Consider the following 17,432-nt stretch of genomic DNA (forward strand, 5'->3'; position numbering starts at 1 on the left):
GAGCGGCGGGCCCGGCCGGGTCCGAGCGAGCCGGACATGGAGGAGGAGCAGAGCTTCTCGGATATCTGCGGCGGCCGCCTGGCCCTGCAGCGCCGCTACTACTCCCCATCCTGCCGGGAGTTCTGCGTCAGCTCCCCTCGGCTCTCGTTGCGCTCACTCACCGTTGTCACCTGCACCGTGTGGCTAGTGGCCTACGGACTCTTCACCCTGTGTGAGGTAATGACGGGTGGGCCCCTTCCCGCGGTTGGAGTCGGGGACTCAAGTTTGGAAGGATCTTTTGGGATCTCGGGGTCGAGCCCGGACCTCTCCCCAGACCCTCCTACAGCCGTTGGGCCGGAGGGCGGGAACTCGCTGGTTCTGGAGTCTCCCTTCCGCTGCTGGACAGCTCTTCTCATTACGTTTCGTGAAGTTTGTGCTCGTGCACTTGATCCCTCCATGGTCGCTGCTCTGTTCTCTGGCTTCACCCGGCATACATCTAGTCCTTGCACGACAGCCTAAAACTTTAACTTCCATGTGCTTTATATAGTACATGCTCATAGTAATTCGTTTCCAAGGGCTTAGAGAACTATTAAGTGGATCGTCCTCATCCATCACTTTCACTCCTCAGAGGAATCACAGATAACATTACCTGAAGTATAGTCTTCCAGAAAGTGTCTTTGCCTCCACTGTGGTGTGTGTGTGTGTAGCGTGTGTGTATATATACATACACACATTATTTAAGAGCATGATAGTTCTTCCTATTCTCTGTTTTTACAAGGCAGTCTAACCCCACCCTCCTCCCACCCGCTTTCCCAACTTCAAGAACTTTATAAAGAATTACGAGATTTCAGAGATGGATGATTTCTATGCTGTTTATAGACTCATGCCTATTTTTTGAGCCTCCGTTTTTTAATCTCTAAAATAGAATTAATATCTGCCATACCAGCTTCACCATATTGTGAGGGTCACAAGCAGTAGTTTTGTGATAGCCCTCAAATACAAGGAATCATCCTGATTGCCTTTTTCAAGATGAGTTTAGTTTCATATGTAGTGTCCTGAATTGAATATATTATCCCAGGAGTGACCTGATCAGAGCTAAGTACAGCTGGGTTATTTATTTCTATAATTTGGATATAGCTTCCATTACTGTATCCATTAGCTTTTTTGCCATCAGAACATATTTCAGGGCATGGGAATTGAGCATAGATGTATGCATAATTAACACTGTCCTAATTTGTACCAAATCTAAAAGTTTGTATCTAGAAGTTTGTTCATAAGTCAGTTGAAATGCCTAATTTGCCAGGACAGCCCTCTCCATCCCCCAAAAAGATTTCATTTATAATATAGTTGAATTTTAATACTAGCCTGAATTCTGGCCATGTGGTCATGTGAGGAAGAGGGAACAGATATTAAATGCCCACCGAGTGCAGCAGCTTTACTGAATGCCTCTTTTCAGCCTTAGAAGAAAACTAAGGCTCGGGAAGCATAATAACTTATCCAAAGTCGCAAAGCTAGTAAATGGCATACCTGGGCTTCAAACCCAGGGCTGTCTGACTCTGAAACCCTGTCTTTTCTACTAAACTGTGATGTCGCCTCCTAGGGGAGGGCTTGCTTAAGCAAAACTTTTAAATTGAGTTTATTTTTATGCCAGCTCCCTTTTGTACTTGTCTCTTTCATCGTGGTATATACTATCATTTCCCCCCATCGAGTGCCCAGGACTCAGTAACTGCATCTTCTTTCAACTCCACTACAACACTTCTTAAGGGCTTTGTGTACCAAAACTTTTTATCTTTCCTCCTCTTCAACACTATTCATCAGGGTGATGAATCTCAGCCAGGAGTGAGAAGAATTATGATGAAGGAATTCCTCCAAACATGGCTTAACTTCAACCTAAATGAATACTGAATTGTTAAACAGAAAAATGAAGTATAAACAAATGTAGGTAATAATGAAGTTTTGGATAGAGATTGCCTTCTTGAAAAGCTGACATGGATCAAATTCCCTAAGGATTTACTGCTCTTCATCCCTTCTTTCCTTCCAGTTTTTGAATTCACATTTTTATTAAAATTCCAGGTTTGTTTGTTTTTTTTAAGATTTTTATTGGGGAATTGGGGGATGGGAACAGACAAGTTGTCCTTTTGTTCTTCAGTCTAGTTGTGGAGGACGTTGTTTCACTGGCCCTAGTTGGCACCATCATTGCACTCTTCCCGGGCGAGGCAGATCAGTCGCCGGCTTCTGGACAGCCGCTCTCTGTGGCTGCTGGCCGCTCACGCTGGCTGCTGGCTACACACGGTAGCCCATGGCAACCCATTGCCACAGGGGCTGCAGCCTACGCCGTCGCCGGCGACTCACTGGCAGCCCAGCTCCAGGTTGAGCTGTTGTTCAGCATCTTAGCTGTAGAGGACAGTGTCACTGGCCCTCATATGTGGGATCCGAACCAGAGCCCTCTGGCGTCACAAGCCAGCCTCTTAACCACCGCGCCACTCGGCCCTAAAATTCCAGGTTTTTACCTTATTTATCCCAGCCTGGAATGTTGTTCTTCCCCCTCCCTTTTCTCAGCTAAGTAGATGTATCAATAACCACCACCTCCTCTGCACCAATTACATCCTGCATCCTTGGAAATCTTCATGAGACATTCCTGTGTGTTTTAATCCCCTCCCCCTGCCCCAATCCTTTCTTACGTACTTATAGTCAGTATCACAATATTCTTCAAAAATATTTTATATATTAATTAATCTTGCCTCTAATAAATCTGTAAGGGCCAGGACTGAATTTTATTTCCATTCTTTTATAATGCTTTAATGCTAACTATGTACAAGACACTGTGTTAGATAGTAGGCATTTAATTAACTCAAAGTAGATATTTCTGGAACATCAGACACCCAGCACATAGAGTTCTCCATTCTCCATCTGTTAATCAACAAATAATTAGCACACAGGTCAGCAGGTAGGAGGGCTCTGGAGGGCATAAGAGGCTCAGTAGATTTTATTTATTTTCATCATGGTGTACTTGTCCTCAGCCTAACTTACTTTCCACGTGATCTGAAAGAGTCGATAGTAGTTCCAGGTATTAAAACCTCAGAATGAAGGGACCGCATCTTCCTTAGATCTCTTTTTAAAATGGACTTAGTTTTCCAGGAGCCCCTCCAGCCAACCTCCTCTCACATCTCATTGGCCAGAGTTGTGTCGTGTGTCCATTTCTAAGCCAATCATGATTCACTCCAAGTTCTATTAGGAAGGGGGCGTGGTTGTTGAGTAGTATCTGTTACACTGTGCTAAGCATTATATTATTGTTCAGTCTATGATTTTACACTATATATTCTGCTGAGGGAGTGTTTAGAGGAAAAGGTCTGAGTCCTTAAGTTGCAATTTTGGAAGAAAAATCTCTGAGTAGTGAGATGGTGAATATTTTGCTGATGGAGGTTCTCGTCCCCAGACCTATCTATTTGTTGTCTAGATGTATTTCATCAGATGCTTTTACAGCACTGCAGAGCACAAATAAAAGTGATTTCCTCTTCTTCCATGCATGTTCCTCTCATCTATTCAACCCACAGCAGAACAAAGGTTTTTTTCCTGCATTGCCTAGAATTATTAAACAGCAGATACAGGCAGAGGACCACTTGGTAATCTTACTGCCTGTGTCTGGCTCTCTCTTCAGAACAGCATGATCCTCTCTGCTGCCATCTTCGTCACCCTCTTAGGCCTGCTTGGTTACCTCCATTTTGTGAAGATTGATCAGGAGACTCTATTAATCATTGATTCCCTTGGCATCCAGATGACTTCATCCTATGCCTCTGGCAAAGAAAGTACCACCTTCATTGAGATGGGCAAGGTGAAGGATGTTATTATTAATGAGGCTATTTACATGGTAAGTATTTAAGTGATAAGTATTACAGGCCCCTCTGGAGGAGGGAGCCCATGGGGTGTGCCTGGGTCTAAACTGTCTTAATACCTGAAGTATTTGATGTCACAGAATTGAACTTGAAGACTCTGTTTCAGTACTTGTAGTGTTCCTTTTTGGCTGGCAGGTTTATAAACCATAAAAGTGAAATTTATTTGAAAAGTTATGTCCCTTTATTTTTAAGGAGACACGGCAGTTTTTCTTGGATAGGGAGTCAGCATTTCACCTTTATTTTCTGGCCCAGCTTCAGAGTCATCTCTGGTTGTTGTTGTTGCTGTTATTTTGTCTTTTTTCATTTAAACAATGAGAATATACCTCTGCCTCACTTCAAAAGCTAGCAAGTGTTGTACTACTTAGAGATAACCACTTATGAAACAGTTTTGAGTCTTCCCTTAAAGAAAAAAAACCAAAATGAGCTTTACTTAGATTGCTGCTATCTGGTTTATTTTCTTACAGCAGAAGGTGATTTACTACCTCTGCATTTTATTGAAGGATCCGGTGGAACCAAATGAAATATCCCAAGTAGTACCTGTCTTCCAGGTGAGCACAGAACTTTGCTCAAGTTTCTTCTCCAAAGAAATCCTCTACCTTTCCCTCCTCGCTGCATATCCACTGCTACTTATATCCAGTAGGAATGGAAACTTTTGCTGTCAGGCGTATTTGAGGATACCTGATGCTATTGTTAGTGAGAAGTAGGATTTTCGTTATTTCAGAAGCTCCTTTCTAGGCAACTATATAGGCTTTCAGAAATATTATAAATTAATACAAATTTCAGAGAAAAAATATTTAGCAACTTCTGCCTGTAAATCACCATTCATCTACTTTGAATGTGTTAGTCTACAGGTATATGATTTTACTAGATGTTAGTGATCTACACACTGTTATATACTATTTTATATCTTGCTTTTTAAATCTAACATGTATATTTACATATATCTACAAAGGCCATTATACTTATTATTTTAGGTAATTATATAATGTCGAATATTTGTTTATTTAGCCACTCTGTGTCTAGCTTTTGAAATCACATCCAGGTTATTTTTTGTCTTTCAAATTAAAAAAAAAACACTTATAAAAACAAACACCTATACCAGCGGTTCTCAACCTGTAGGTTGTGACCCCTTTGGGGGTCGAACGACCCTTTCACAGGGGTCGCCTAAGACCATCGGAAGACAAAAAGATATTTACATTACGTTTCATAACAGCAAAATTACAGTTATAGAGTAGCAATGAAAATAATTTTATGGTTGGGGGTCACCACAACATGAGGAACTGTATTAAGGGGTCGTGGCATTAGGACAGTTGAGAACTGCTGACCTATACAAACATGATTAGAATAAATTACTTTATAAGTGTATAAAGTAATTTATGTATGCAGTTAACTCTGCCTCACTGCCCTTTTTCACAAAGGATTTAAGGCAGCTAAGCTAAAATTCTTTTGCTTTATAGTTCAAAATTATTTTATTAAAGCTTATGAGTAGTTCCGTAAATTTTTTTTTCAGTATTTGAGATTTGGCTCCAGAGATTGGACAACTTTACCATACTGTAGAGAATTTGTGCTTGTTTTTCTTTTTCCTTTTTTTTTTTTTAAAGATTTTATTGGGGAATTTGGGGAGGGGAACAGTGCTGGGGAATCAGGGAAGGGGACCGACCAAGTTGTTGTTCTTCAATCTTCGTTGTGGAGGGCGCTAGTCACCATCTGGCTTCCCGTTGGCAGTTCGTGGCCTCTAAGCTCAAGGTGCTGTGTTCAATCTTAGTTGCTGGTGGGCGTAGCCACCATCCCATGCGGGAGTCGAACCAGCAGCCTTGTTAAGAGCGCGCGCTCTATCTACTGAGCCATCCGGGCAGCAGCTCAGCTCAAGGTGCCAAGTTCAGTCTTAGTTACAGGTGGGCGTAGCCCATCATCAAACAGGCAGTCTTATTGTTATACCAACTGAGCCATCGTGCCACCTGTTGGCAGCTCAGCAACAGCTCAGCTTAGGCGCAGCGTCACTGGCCCATGTGGGAATCGAACCGGTGGCCCTGTTGCTCAGAGCTCGAGCTCTTAAGCCAACTCTTAACCAACTGAGCCACTCGGCTGGCCCAGTGCTTGTTTTTCTACAGTCTTGGCTAACAGTGGGTTTAGCTATTTTTTAGTTTAGTATGTAGGTAAGGGAATTTAGTTATTAAATTTGTATCTCTTTAAATGTCAGAGACTGTTCATTTTTCCTTGTTATTTACCTGTTAGTATTTTCTCTTGTTTTAAATTATCCATATTTTCTCTATTAGTCAAATAGAATCTAGATATTGATTATGCATTTGTAACAATTTATATATTTTGGTAGCAAAGTTATTAAATATGCTTTCCATATATATTTTTTTCCCATCCTGTGGCTTTTGATTGTATTACATTTCATCATACAAAAAATATATATATTTTTAAAGGTTTTATTGGGGAATTGGGGGAGGGAAACAGCGTTGAGGAATCGGGGGAAGGGGAACAGACAGGTTGCTGTTGTTTTGTTCTTCAGTCTAGTTGTGGAGGATGTTGCTTCACTGGCCCAAGCTGGCACCATCATTGCGCTCTTCCCAGGCAAGGCAGATCAGTCGCTGGCCTCTGGACGGCCGCTCACTGCGGCTGCTGACCGCTCATGCTGGCTGCCAGCTACACACGGTAGCTTATGGCAGTCCTGACCCACGGCAGCCCAGCTCCAGGTTGAGCTGTTGTTCAGCATCTTAGCTGTAGAGGGCAGTGTCACTGGCCCCCATATGTGGGATCCGAACCGGGGCCCTCTGGCGTCCCAAGCCAGTTCTTAACCATCGCGCCACTCGGCCGGCCCACAAAATATTTTTTAATATTTACATATTAAACTGCCCTCCTTGTGTCTGAGGACTGTCTCACAGTTTGTGACACATCCCAAGAGGGTCTGTCCTGGGCTGGCCGAGTAGCTCAGTTGGTTAAGAGCGTACTCAAGAGTGCGAGCTCTGGCTGAGTGGCGTGTTGGTTAAGAGCTGACTTGGGACGCCAGAGGGCCCCGGTTCGGATCCCACATATGAGGGCCAGTGACATTGCCCTCCACAGCTAAGATGCTGAACAACAGCTCAACCTGGAGCTGGGCTGCAGTGAGTCGCCAGCGACGGCGTAGGCTGCAGCCCCTGTTGCAGTGGGTTGCCATGGGCTACCGTATGCAGCCAGCAGCCAGCGTGAGCGGCCGTCCAGAAGCCGGCGACTGATCTGCCTCGCCAGGGAAGAGCGCAATGATGGTGCCAACTTGGGCCAGTGAAGCAACGTCCTCCACAACTAGACTGAAGAACAAAACGACAGCAACTTGTCTGTTCCCCTTCCCCCAATTCCCCAGCGCTGTTCCCATCCCCCCAATTCCCCAATAAAAATCTTGAAAAAAAAAAAAAAGAGTGCGAGCTCTGAGCAACAGTGGTTCGAGTCCCGGCCCAAGCTGAGCTACCAACAGGTGGCAGGATGGCTCAGCTAAAAAAATTGTTAACCAAGAGAGTCTGTCCTTGTTAATCCTTTTGCTTGCTCTTAAATGGAGGTCATGAAATTTAGACAGAATAAAAAGTGTTTTTTGAGCTCCTACTTTACACAATTCACAGGCTGGGCTATGGGCCTAGTGAAGGATTCCTTCCAGCAAGGTGCTGTGAGGCCTGAACTTCTGCCTTTCTGAGTCCATACCTGTGCCATGTAGACCCCTTGATGTAGGTGAGAGATTGAGGTTGCATGTGGATGCAACACTACTAAGCACTCTCTTACATTCATCTTGACTATGCATTTCTTCCCTTTGGAATTCAGAATGCCAAGCCCCGGCTGGACTGCTTGATTGAAGTGTACAGGAGCTGCCAGGAGATCCTGGCACATCAGAAAGCCACATCCACAAGCCCATGAGTCCCAGCATTCACAAGGCTAGTATTGTCCTCCATGGGAAATGACTCCAAAGCCTTAGGGGCTGGTGTGTTGTCTGTATTCTAAACCATCAGGTGGACACAGTCCTAGAAACCTGGATGGATGCAATGGATCTCAGAGCCATAGAGCAGGTGACTGGAAATCCAGCTTATTGTATGATGTGAGCCAAGTATTTCTGTGTATTTCAGAGCTCCCCTTGTAAGGTTTTGCCTACTTTACCAACTGAGGGGAGACCTTAAGAAATGCTATGTCGAAAGTTATGTCAACAAAGAACACTCTGTGAAATTCCTAAGCACATTCAAGTTTACTTTTTGTTGAAATTTGTGGAGCAAGACAATGGGAAAACATCAGATCTCGAGAAAGACGATTTCCAACTGCATAGTACTCCTGTATAAAAGTTAAGAAAAAAAGTCATGCCCTTCTGGTACTGGTTAGCAGGAAGAAATTTCCTATAAAAGACACTCTGTCCACCTAGCTCCCGTGTCTGTATAGGGCTAATTTATGATGACTCTCTTAATAAATCTCCTTCACGATAAAAACATACACGATAATTGCCTGGTTCACAGAGAGATGCTTTTTATTGACAAACATGAATGTGGCTTTTCAGTCATGGGTGTGAAGCACATTAATACTTTTCTATTATTCAGCATTGTCTATGGTTTCAAAACCTTCTTTTGCCAAGAGGGATGAGACAAAAGGCCAGACAGAAATTTGACTTGGGTTTCCAGACATGTTAAAGAAGGATAAACACACAAACTATTGGAGCCTTTGTTTATAAGGCAGTTTCTTCTGTAGAAAATTCACAAACTAAGGGAGGATTCCTGAAGTGTTGGGAAGGGGACAGGGTGGGGGCAATAGCTTGAACCCCCAAATTCTGTATGATCACAGCTCCATTCTTGCCTACTTTTTCTTTGGGATCCTAGTTTTTTTTAAACTCCCAGGCAGATGTTATTGTCCTCATTGGCCTTTGAGACAGGAAGATATTACAAAACCAGAGTTGTAATTTCTGCCTTTTACACCAGCCCTGGAGAGGGGTTCTTCAGGAGCCTGTGGTACATGTGACGTATTGACTTGTTCGAGGTAGAAATGTCCCAGCTAGATCCCAGAACCTGGGGGAAAGGCAGGAACAGAAATGGGAGATGGCTGTAAAATTGCCAGCCTTGCAAAGTCAAGTTCATTTAAAAGAGGCAGACACTCTGGTGTGCTGCTTTCTTTCATTATGCTTGTCAGTTTAAAGGGTGAGAGGGGAAACTTACAGCAGCTGAGGTGTTCACAGAAACTAGTTCCAGCCGTGCAGTGTTTGTATTGTGCCACACACACACACACACTTTGTTGGGGTTAAAGGCTGGGTTCTTGGATGCTCCCACTAAACCCATACAGTTTTCAGCACTTTATTGACAGATGGTAAGACTGCCATTAGAGCTGTGAAATAAAACTCAGTTTCTCCAATATTGGAAAATCAGAGTACAAATGAACTCTTTCGTCTTTTTTTCTGTTAGGGGAGTGTGAAAACAAAGATAATCTCTGCACTCAACAGAGGTCTCAGTTGGGGCTGTGGGAATACTGGTATCATCAGGAAGGAAAAAGGTGAAAGAAATATTCAATTTCTTTCACCTGATGCCCTTAAGCTAGGACAGGTATCACATATGTGCCCTCTGTCCTCAAACTGATTCCCAGCGGAAGTTCGCCGGAAGTCTTAAGGAGCAAATCCAGGCCCAGAAGCCCAGAGGGGTCTTCCGTTTCTGACTCATCTTTAGTGGCCTCAGTGCAGCAAAAAGCAGAATGCATTTGCTTAGTCTTGTAAAGAGCGGGGAAACAAGTGACCACCACCACATCCTACAGTAGTGAGCACAGCCTTCACTGAGCCCCGTCCAGTCGTTAAAATGAGACAGAGAGGTCAGGTTGGTCCTACCCCCCTGCCCTTGCTTGCACTCAGTGGGCTTACAGTGCAGTGTGAGGGAGAGCAGCTTCAATCTCAGCAGGGAGAGCTTGTCCTGCAAAAGACAGGAGCTGCACTGCAAACGCCTCATTTGCATTAGGGGAAGCGGAAAATGAGTCTTCCTTTCTCTCTAGCCCTATCAACACCTTTCCCATCTGGGAAAGGAAGTCTAGTTTCAGTGAGTTCTGGGCTGTTGTCAGAGTTCAGGTGAATTGGAAATTTTAGTCCTATTCTATGCAGGAATGTTGGGAAAACTTCAAGTATAAATCCCCACATAAGGACGGTATACAATATAAAAAATATTAGCGTCCCTGAGAGGATCAGTGGGGAAAGCTCTGACGCCCTCAGTACCAGTAACAGTGGACATCCCTATCTGTGTTAGAAGAAGGCAGCATCCAGAGCTCAGTATTCTTGTTAAAAAAAAAAAAAAAAAAGTGGTTTTTATATTGGGTCTTGAAACATACGGCACCTAGAAAGTAAAGGCTTCATGGACACTGAAATAACACATTTCACAGAACAAACCAGGGTTGAGGCTGAGGGGAGGGCTATTAGACCCATCACAGTAGTATCATGCCCCAGGATACATAGCTGCAATTCCAGAGGCACCAGGTGTTGGGGAAAGGGGGAAGAGAAATATTCACAGCAACGTTGGCCCCTTGGCGGCACATGGAACAGAAGCAAAGAACTGTTGTCCATCCAGTTCCCACGGCTTGCAGGCAGCAGGCAGGTTGCTGGGTGGGTTCACAGTTGCAGAGCAATGGTTCATGTAGCTGGCCATGATGAAAGTAGCCTCTGCAATCTTAAGGAGACAACAGAGAAACAAAGGAATTGAACTAGGCTTGGCCTGAATCCTGGCTTTCACTTACTAGCTGTTATACTGGGTACATAACCTTCCTGGGCTTCAGTTTCTTCATCTCTTAAAATACCCACCTGGAAGAAAATGTCCAAAGGGGATCATTATTTACTGTGAGGTTCAGGGGCCCAATGAAATGGAGGTCGGGAGGTCCTCTGAGATGCGCAGTACCCTCCTGAGAACAGGAGGGGCGACATTCCACTCTGGTTAGCTCCAAACTAGGGAAGGGGGCCTCCCTGGAGGAAGCGGTCTGTATAGCCTCTCAGTTGGCAGTGGTGATATTAAAAGAGAAGGTTTGGCAAACTCCAACTTTAGGATTAAAACAACAGGGTTTTCAGTTACTCTCAGAAGGGAGTCAGGAACTATAAATCAGGACTTAGGTTTCCGAGTCTTTGTAATTGTTATTTTTGCTGGTAACATTACGGAGTAGGAACAAAGCCCTTCAAGCAAAAGAAGTCTCTGGACAGTCTTCAAGACCACAAGGAAGGGGGAGCATGCACAGACTGTCCCACTTTGTGACTAGTGTTGGGACAGCAGAACCCAGGATAAGGTGAGAGCATCCTGAGGAGGAAGCTGCCCTGGCCCTGGGCCTGCTGCAAGGAGAACAGCAAGCGGGCATCCGACTCAAGCCCGCATGGTGCTGAGGCTTGAGAGAACTGAATAGATAATGTGAAGAGCACAGGGGTGGCTAGACCAGAGCGCGTTTCCTCCCAGCTAGCCCCTCACCTACTGCTCAGCAGTGACTACTGAGATGCAACTCCACCTGGACCCACTGGAGTGCTGATTACAGACAAGGCCAAAAGTTTTATTTGGAGCAGGGCCCTTCTAGAATAATGTCATAACCCCAGCTTCCTTTCTAAGCTCCCAGCCCACCTCTTCACACCAGATCAGAGTAAAATATTTTAGCAGCTCTCAGACCCACCTTGGGGACAGCCATCCGGAAGATCAACTTCTCAATGTGGCCTTTTCCAGAGCTCTGGTCTGGAACGGTTCTAATCACAAGCATGAAGTCATCGCGGCAGCCACCAAAGGTCATCAGTGAAGAGTAGGGGTAAGTGATGTGCACTTGCTGTGAGAAAGGGCCAATCAGCTCTGGGGAAACTTTCTACCTGCCTCCTGAGCGAGGAACCAGCATTCCCTGTCTCTTCTAAGCACAGGGAGCCTCAGCCAGGAAGGGAGAAATCTGAAGTCATAACCTGGAAATCTACATCTTCAAGGTCTACAAACTGTGTCTAGACTAGAGAACAGCAGTGCTTGGGCAGGAAGGGGCGGGGGCGGGGCGGACAGGGACCATGGTCACTTAGCTCAGGCCACTGAATCCAAAGAGAAGAAAAGACACTGTTTAGGAGGAGGGGGTGAGGGAGCCAGCCCCCGTCCTTCCATACCATAGTGTTGTGGTCCAGGATGCTGACACCGTCCTCATTCACAGCAATCCACACCAGGGTGTTCTCCTTGGAAGACAGCTGTACGGGCTGGGGAAACAGGAAAATCCCATCAGATATATCCCCAGCTAGGGGTTCTGAATCATGAGACCCTTCTGAGGAAGGCACATCCAGGGATCTGCCAAGCAGTGATTTCCAACCTTTTTCTGGTCTTGGAAAACATTAAAAGATGAGATTTGTACAGCATGCTGGAGTCAACGGACAGGGAGCATCTGGCCTTGGGGCTCTGGCTACCCACTGACAATCCCCAGGTGAGAGGAATGCACTCTCTTGCAGTACCTATCGCCCATCCTGCCACAGCACGCTGGCTGGGAAGATCTGTACTGCAGAATAGAGGCTAGCCCTGGCTGTCATGGGCATGGAGAACGGGCTGTTTTCTCCTAGTTCTCAGAAACTGACAGCGGTCTACCGTCTCTCCCAGCTCGGGTGCAATTGCTTCAACCAATTTCCTAGGGACTGTACAACAGGAAAGCAAGAATGCAATTTTATGGGCTTTAGATCCTACCCGTGAGAAAAGTAACTATTTGATGGACAATTCCTAGAATGACTAATATTCACTGCCAGAGCTGCAGTAGGGCAGTCCAGATTTCCTGTCTCTCCTGCTCAAAAGGCTGGGGAGAGACAGACATGTCACCTTTTTCAGAAGCTTTCCCCAGCTTCCCAGACCTAGTGGGCCCCTGTTATATGCCTTTATAATTAGTTGGGCAGCACTGAGAAGTCAATAAAAGAAAGATGACGGTCACCCAGAAATAAACTTGGCCCCAAAGCAAAGAATAACTGCTCTAGATCATGGAAATGGGGATAGGCCAGAAATGGGTGGAGAGAGAGCGACCCCTGGTGGTTGCTAGTATGAAGGCAGATGCTGCAGAGTGGAGGGGCTCAAACACAGCAAGATGGGGGACAGTAGCTCCAGGAGACACTGAGGGCATTCCTGAGGGTGGTAACCACTCCTTCCACTGTAAACCACCCGCACTTACCTCAGAAGCAAAGAGCTTAGCACCAAAGAAGGGCCACTTCCGGGCCACCGTCAGGTAGATGCGGATGCACTCAGGAGGGGAGCAGCCTTGCAGTGCTGCCCATTTTGTGCTCAGCTGATCTGCCAGGTGCCTGGTTTGGACAGATGGAGAGAAATGGTGCCAGGGAAGTGCCAACATGTCTTCATCACAGCTCTGAGGGCTTCCCCCAGTCTGCAGCCCATGCCTCCCCACAGCGACAGCCCAGGAGACCTTGCAGCCTACCTCAGCTGTTCAGGGGGTGCCCCATGTCTGTAGCGCCTTGGGTAGAACCTGTCTAGAACCTGCTGTAGGTGATGCTGAGCCTTGGAAGGGGGTGTACCCCCAGGGCCTGGTGGGATGGGCCTCTCCAAGTCCCCATACTCTACCTGTGGTAGAAGCACATGGACATGGAGGGACAAGTCAAGAATCTGGACATTGGGCTGGCCGAGTGGCTCGCTGGTTAAGAGTTGGTTTGGGAGTGCAAGCTCTGAGCAGCAGGGCCACGGGTTCGGATCCCACATGAGGGCCAGTGACACTGCGCCCTCTACAGCTAAGATGGTGAACAACAGCTCGATCTGGAGCTGGGCTTCCGTGAGTCACTGGCGACAGCTGAGTGGCCGGCAGCCGGCGTGAGCTGCTGTGAGTGGCCCATCAATGGCCGGCAACTGACTGCCTCTCCCAGGAAGAGCACAATGATCACAGTACCCACATGGGCCAGTGAAGCGACGTCCTCCACAACTAAAGAACCAAAGGACAGCAACTTGTCTGTTCCCTTCCCCAACCCCCCAATAAAAATCTTTAAAAAAACAAACAAACAGAATCTGGATATGGTGGGGGTGGGAGTGGGGATGGGCTGTTGAGAGAGGTGAAAAAAAACATTACTTCATTACTTTATTGGGGAGGTGTGAGTGGATGTGAAAAAACACTTCTTGTGAACAGACCCTTTATCTCCAATTTCACAGACACTAGAGAAAAAACCTTAGAGTCCTAGAATATTAGAGATTATCTAGACCAATTTTCATTTTGCAGCTCAGCTTAAGTACCTTATCTAAAGACATAGTTAATGAGTGGCAGACAAAGGAAAACAATGTAGAAATTCTTGCTTCCAATCCAAAAATATGGGCTACAGGGCTGAAGATGCTAGATACTAGAGTACAGCAGATCCGCGAAGAACGTTTTGTTCAATGTCATTTCGTTATAATGTTGTTTCGCTGAAAGTCGCAGAACTGATTGACAGCATTGAGAACTGACTGTATAGCAGAGTGTTCCAGATGTGGCCTTTGGTGTCGCACACCTGGCTCAAATCCCAGCTCTGCCATTGACCAGCTTTGTAATCCTAATCACGTTACTTAAACTCTGTGAGCTTCAATTCCTCATCTATTATGTGGGGATGAGAACATAATGGTCTAATATACATAAAATATTTAGCACAGGGCCTTCTATAGACCATTCAATAAATGCTTATTAAACATCAACTGTTATTCCCATTCCTCTCCAGCATGGAGAACCAGACTCTTTCTTATGGGAACCATGAAGGTATCCCAAGGTAACAGGGAAAAGAGTCGAAGTTTGATCTTTTTCCTAATTCTAATGTTTGACAGCTGTAAGTATAGAGTTTATCACACACATTATGTGATATAGATTATTTAAAAATCATATGTAGTACACCCCTATAGGGGCAGGCAGGGAGGTATTTTTATTTTCAGTATACAAAAATGGAAACTAAAGCACAGACAAGTACAGTGACTTGGCCACGATCTCATAACGGGAAGGTGGCTAGAACTCAAACCCAGAACTGATTCCATATGCAGAGTTCTGCACGTAGCCTGTATCTGCAGTGAGGAGCTCTGCTGGGTAAGGAGTCAGCTTCTCTCCACAGCCAGGGACAGCAAGGCCGCCCTCTCCTTTGGTACCAGAGGATCTGCACAATCTCCTGTGTTTCACGCTGTGTGGTGCCTTCTATCTGGGAGTCCAAAGATGGTGTCCTAGCCCTCCTGACCGCAAACAGAACCTTACCTGGGCCATTAAGGCAGCCATCTCAAGAGCCAGTTCCTTGTTGACAGGAAACCTCCCTGCCACTATCTCTCCACTAGTTTGGAAGGCGAGCAGCTGCCGCTCTCGCTCCGTCTCGCCTTTGACTTGACTCCGGAAGTACAGCCTAAAGGGAAGAGTGTGAGAAGCCAGGTCAGCCGGGATCACAAGCGGAGGAGGCCATCTCTGCATCTGTTTATCTTGATTTCTAAAGAAAGAAACAACTCTTTATACCATCTGTGAGCCTATTTTCAATTTAACCTCCAGAAAAATTTCACCAAGCACGACACAGAGCACCCACAGGGCCATTCAGATTTTATAGCAACAGTAGCACGTGGTTAATTCTGGAAAAACTGTTAGACTTCCTGGATTTGGTGAAGGGAATCTGGTGACAGGAGTCACAGCTTATTAGGGAACTGGATAAGCTAAGATTCCGAGAGACTAATGGAAATTATTTGCCTGGAGACATGTCTGGGATGGAATTTTCTCACTAATTGGTAAAAAAGTCAGGATGTCTACTTTTGTATTTCCTGGAATTGGTGTAGGAACAATGTATTCTTTAGCCTTAAATATCCAGTGCGCATACAAAATTTCACACTCCTAATGTAACACATGCAGCCATCTCATGAGGTTGGTTTGTTTCCTTGGCAGGTGTGTGTGTGCGCGTGCATGCTTGTGCGTACATGCACACGTGTGTGTGCACATTCAGTATAGGGACTGGGAGCCTGAGCTGTGCAGGGCCTCACAGAGGATAGGCAGAGCCAGCCTAGGCCCCCAGCTAATGACCACCACGCAGTGTTATATCTGTGGGGCCCCTGCCTGCGCGGCACAAGCCATTCAGTGGGGGACGCGATGAGCTGGCACCCCAGCGGCAGCCCTCATGCTCGGTCCCACTCTGGGGCAGGGCTCAGGACCTGTTCTTGTACATCAGCTTCACGACACGTGTGCCACCCTCAGACTTTCCAGAGTGCAGCTCCTTCAGGGCTTGTTCCCATTTGGAGATGGCATCGCAGATCTTGAAGAGGCAAAAGGAAAAAGTCAGAAAAGGCCCTGAGGAGGGGAACCCAAGGTGCCTGGGACTTCCTCATAGACAGAGAGGTGTAGCCCTGGGCATGGCATGAGCAGCAAAGCGAAGCTGCCCCCACTGGCCTTAACATCGGAGGGGGCTTCCCCGGAGGCGAGGCATGTCAAAACCCATGGCCTCCTATCACCGGCTCCATTTCCATTCCACCGACAGCCATCCTCCTCTTCAGCAAATAGACCCAGAGGCCTACTAGGGAACAAAGGCTTACAGATCCCAGGACATTTGCAAAGAAGGTATTGTGGCAGAGTTTTTCCAGGCAATGGTAAAACACTACCGAAGCCTTTGTCCTGTTGCCATAAAGAAAGCAGACACTGGACCCAAAACACTCATAATCACCGAGTGCTACAGCACATGCCCAAACTTGTCATGTCCCATGGCTCTCATCGCAGACCACAGTACAGGATAGGTCTTAAATCCTATTTAAGGGCCTTTAGGACAGAAGTACCATAAGGATCTACCTCCTTAACATGTGGGTGAACCCATAAGCATAATTAGGCCCAGGCAGACAGGGTACGAGCGAGGTGCCAATGTGCGACACGACCTCCGGTGGGTCCAGGCATACAGTTGTCAGCCCATGTATGTGTACATGTCACTGGCAGCAGGCTCGGTTGGGGCTGCTGCTGAGAGGTGCCTCCCTGTCCTTTCTACGCCGGCTGAGAAGCAGCTTTTCCCCTGGATGCTGCACAGCCACTCAAGGCAGGGAGGGGTATAGAGATCTTCTCTCCAGAGACAAGGACACAAACCACTTTGCCTGTGAGGGTACATATTAGGATGGCACGGAAATGCCTGCCCACGGGAGCACCTTGGGCTCAGCACCAAACAGGCTGCAAAACAGTCAGGCACCCCTCGCCAGACGGGCTTCTCCCCACCACCAAAACTCCACTGGCTTAGCAGGGAGGCCATCACCTTGACGCTCCCCTGAAGGCAATGTTCCAGGTCCCTGCCAGAAGGATCATCCGTGAAGAGGGCAAAGCCAGAGTGGGATGACTTTCTCATGCCTGTGTCCTGGTTCAGCCGTTGGAGGAACTCATCAACTGTGGAGGAGCCGTCAAAACCGACGACCTGTAGGGGAGAGGTGGTAATCCCAGAGGGGCTTCCTGAGAAGAGCGCAGTAGGGCTTGCAGAAGGGTCTGTGTCCGGAAGGTGCAGAGGCTCGGCTGCAAGCAGCAAGAGCGAATGCAAGAGCCAAAGAAATATTCTGTATTCACATGCAGAGTGTGCGTGCATAAGGGACGCGCCTGCCCAGTGGAAACTGGAATGGGACATAAGCCCTGGTTCTCCTGTACTGTCGCCCTCTCAGAGGAAGTCTT

General features: G+C 46.5%; 2 protein-coding genes across 2 annotated transcripts in view; one reads left to right on the forward strand and one right to left on the reverse strand.

Annotated features, from left to right (window-relative positions):
• Window positions 1-8,903, forward strand: PIGH (phosphatidylinositol glycan anchor biosynthesis class H). Its single transcript, XM_019641392.1, has 4 exons — window positions 1-216; window positions 3,638-3,847; window positions 4,337-4,420; window positions 7,668-8,903. The coding sequence occupies exons 1-4, from the start codon at window positions 37-39 to the stop codon at window positions 7,758-7,760; spliced, it is 567 nt and encodes a 188-aa protein (XP_019496937.1). The 5' UTR covers window positions 1-36; the 3' UTR covers window positions 7,761-8,903.
• Window positions 8,338-17,432, reverse strand: part of PLEKHH1 (pleckstrin homology, MyTH4 and FERM domain containing H1) — a 50,370-nt gene continuing 41,275 nt past the window's right edge. Inside the window, exons 21-28 of the mRNA XM_019641275.1 lie at window positions 17,029-17,184; window positions 15,953-16,053; window positions 15,024-15,165; window positions 13,251-13,393; window positions 12,990-13,119; window positions 11,956-12,042; window positions 11,493-11,639; window positions 8,338-10,516 (exon numbers count right to left, since the gene is read on the reverse strand). Coding sequence (XP_019496820.1) covers window positions 10,355-10,516; window positions 11,493-11,639; window positions 11,956-12,042; window positions 12,990-13,119; window positions 13,251-13,393; window positions 15,024-15,165; window positions 15,953-16,053; window positions 17,029-17,184 — 1,068 coding nt within the window. The 3' untranslated portion in view covers window positions 8,338-10,354. The remainder of the gene's footprint in view (window positions 10,517-11,492; window positions 11,640-11,955; window positions 12,043-12,989; window positions 13,120-13,250; window positions 13,394-15,023; window positions 15,166-15,952; window positions 16,054-17,028; window positions 17,185-17,432) is intronic.

The sequence above is a fragment of the Hipposideros armiger genome, unplaced genomic scaffold (genome assembly GCF_001890085.2).
Source record: "Hipposideros armiger isolate ML-2016 unplaced genomic scaffold, ASM189008v1 scaffold_59, whole genome shotgun sequence".
NCBI classification, from domain to species: domain Eukaryota; kingdom Metazoa; phylum Chordata; class Mammalia; order Chiroptera; family Hipposideridae; genus Hipposideros; species Hipposideros armiger.